We start from the raw sequence: 2,827 nt of genomic DNA, 5'->3' as shown, positions 1-2,827 counted from the left end.
TGTGTCACTTAGAGGAGGGCAGGGAGCTGTTTCTGTTGGCAGCAGAGGAGAGGTCTTGCAATAATGGGTTGGAATTAAGGACGGGAAGGTATTGGCTGGATATTAGGAAGAAGACTCCTACCCAAAGGAGTTTCAGAGCAGTTTACAAACTCCTTTCCCTTCCCCCTTCCCACAACAGACACCCTGGGAGGCAGGTGGGGCTGAGAGAGCTCTGACAGAAACGGCTCTTTTTCAGGAACAGCTCTTGTCAGAACTAGAGCTTGCCCAAGGTCATCCAGCAGCTGCAAGTGGAGGAGTGGGGAATCCCACAACAGACACCCTGGGAGGCAGGTGGGGCTGAGAGAGCTCTGACAGAAACGGCTCTTTTTCAGGAACAGCTCTTGTCAGAACTAGAGCTTGCCCAAGGTCATCCAGCAGCTGCAAGTGGAGGAGTGGGGAATCAGATCTGGTTCTCCCAGATTAGAGTGCGCACACTTAACCCCTACACCAAAATCAGTTTCCACCAGTGCCTTACACTAGCCGGGCCCTTTATCCAGCCATGTGAAGTAGCTCCAAAAGATGCACACACCAACAGAAGTGAGGACTTTTTCAGCGCACCTGTGTATGCTTGACTCCCACATACCCATCCCTGCTTGTATTCCCCGTCGCGTCAGCGTGTTACCTGGCGCTTCCTGCAGCTGCTTCTCCGCCTGCGTCAGCGTGCTCAGCGTGCCCTCGAGCAGTTCCTGCTGCTTGCGCAGGACTGTGAATCCGTTCCACATGTACATCATCTCCTGGGGAAGAGGGCACAATCAGAGGGTTGCGTGGAATCGCTGCAACGCATCCGGAAGAGAATTCGACTCCTGACCTTCCCGCGATGCAGTCACCACAGTGCTAAACAAACCGCAGTGGCCAGAAAGCAGACTGGGAAACGTCTTCTGGCAACACTAAGCTGCAGCAGCCCTTGTTCAGAGGTCAGGTAATGGCACTTTGTGCATGCTCAGAAGCGCTCTGTGCTACCAGGACCGAGCACTAGCTTATTGAGCCACCTCACCACCTTAAGCCAGCTTGTCCGGCAAGGTGGGATAAAAATTGAAATAATAAATTAATAAATAAATTTGCAGAGGAGGAAACCTCAGGCCCTTTCCCCATTTCCATCTGCAAATTCTCCCCTCCCCAATACAAACCCTTTAAAAATATATAACAAAACACTTTTAGAAACAGAAAATGCAAGTGGTTGCACATTCTAAAACAAGCCAAGAGAAGAGAACCAAACCCTTTTAAAAACAGCACAGAGCATAAACAAGGAAAACTATGTTTAAAAGAACCAGAACAAGGAAAAAAGGTTCCTTTTCCCGCCCCCAACGCCCCAGGCAACCCCTCCCCCAACCCTCAGAAAAACTTGAAATAATGTTTTTATGACAAAGTCCGCTGTGGAAAACCCAGTCCTGACGATGTCTTCCCGGGCAGCCAGCAGAAATCCAAGGCACTCCAAAAAGTCTAGCCCGGAAATGGAGTCAAGCTGCACACCTGCTTTCCATCCTCTTTGCACGTGCTCAGAGAGACAGGAAGGGCCCTGTGAGAAAACTGTCATGACTGGGCAGACAGTCCTGGTGATCCACCTGCCAGACTGGTGTAGTGGTTAAGTGCGCGGACTCTAATCCGGGAGAACCGGGTTTGATTCCCCACCCCTCCACTTGCACCTGGCTGGATGACCTTGGGCAAGCCACAGTTCTGTCAGAGCTGTTCTCTCAAGGGCAGTTGCTGTCAGAGCTCTCTCAGCCCCACCTCCCAGGGTGCCTGTTGTGGGGAGGGGAAGGGAAAGAAGTTTGTCAACTGCTCTGAGACTTAAATCCAATCTCTTCTCTTCGCTTCTTCTAGAAGAAGAAGAAGCGATTGGATTTATACCCCGCCCTTCACTACCGAAAGGAGTCTTAGAGCAGCTTACAAACTCCTTCCCCTTCCCCTCCCCACAACAGACACCCTGCGAGGTCGGTGGGGCTGAGAAAGCTCTTTTGAGAGAGGGAACAGCTCTGAAAGAACTCGTGACTGACCCAAGGTCACCCAGCTGGCTGCAAGTGGAGGAGTGGGGAACGAAACCCGGTTCTCCCAGATTAGAGTCCGCGCACTTCACCACGACACCAAACTGGCTCTAACATCTGATCCCCTTACCTGGGAGACCTGCCTTCCTCCCTCCCCCTCCCACTGCTCAGGAATTCTGTAAAGTTGTGGGGAGGGAAATAGAGGCTCCACGGCCCTGGCGGCTTGCAAAGGCATGCAATCACAACTGAAACAATGTGTGGAGCATGGGTGTGCGCTGCACAGGGGTGCACAGGAAGAGAGAGCTTACCCTCAGCCATAATAGAGGCCAGATTTACTAGATCATTGAGGAAAAGTTGTATATGTGGGATGGGATCTGATGAAACATTGGAACATGTAATTTTCGATTGTATTATATATCATAATATCAGGGAAGTTTTGATCAAGCCTATAGTTAACTCCTTTCCAGGTCGTAATAGAAGGATACTTTTGTCAATTATGCTGGCAGGAGATAATCAAAAGCTGACTAGGATGGTTGCCAAATTTGGTTGGTTGGCATACCAAACTAGGAAAGAGATAAAGTACAGATAGGCCTAAACCTAATTTTTGATCATAATTTTGATTCTATTATTTTTGTATTTCAAAGTTTTTAAATTCTTATTTATAATTTTAGATGCCATTATATTTTATAATTTTACTGCTCCCTTATCTGTACTTGGAGCTGCGGTGGCTCAAGTGGTTAAGATGCTGAACTCCAGGCTGTGGAAGGTCAGTAGTTCAGCAGTTCGAGACCCGAGTGGCGCGCATG

General features: G+C 49.3%; 1 protein-coding gene across 1 annotated transcript in view; it reads right to left on the bottom strand.

Moving 5' to 3' along the window:
- Positions 1-2,827, bottom strand: part of LOC107118701 (tetratricopeptide repeat protein 39A-like) — a gene marked incomplete at its 5' end in the record, with an annotated part of 6,493 nt that overhangs the window by 2,891 nt on the left and 775 nt on the right. Inside the window, one exon of the mRNA XM_015421059.1 lies at positions 598-773. Coding sequence (XP_015276545.1) covers positions 598-773 — 176 coding nt within the window. The remainder of the gene's footprint in view (positions 1-597; positions 774-2,827) is intronic.

The sequence above is a fragment of the Gekko japonicus genome, unplaced genomic scaffold (assembly GCF_001447785.1).
Source record: "Gekko japonicus isolate JY-2015 unplaced genomic scaffold, Gekko_japonicus_V1.1 scaffold6177, whole genome shotgun sequence".
NCBI classification, from domain to species: domain Eukaryota; kingdom Metazoa; phylum Chordata; class Lepidosauria; order Squamata; family Gekkonidae; genus Gekko; species Gekko japonicus.
This window is presented reverse-complemented; position numbering and strand designations above follow the sequence as displayed.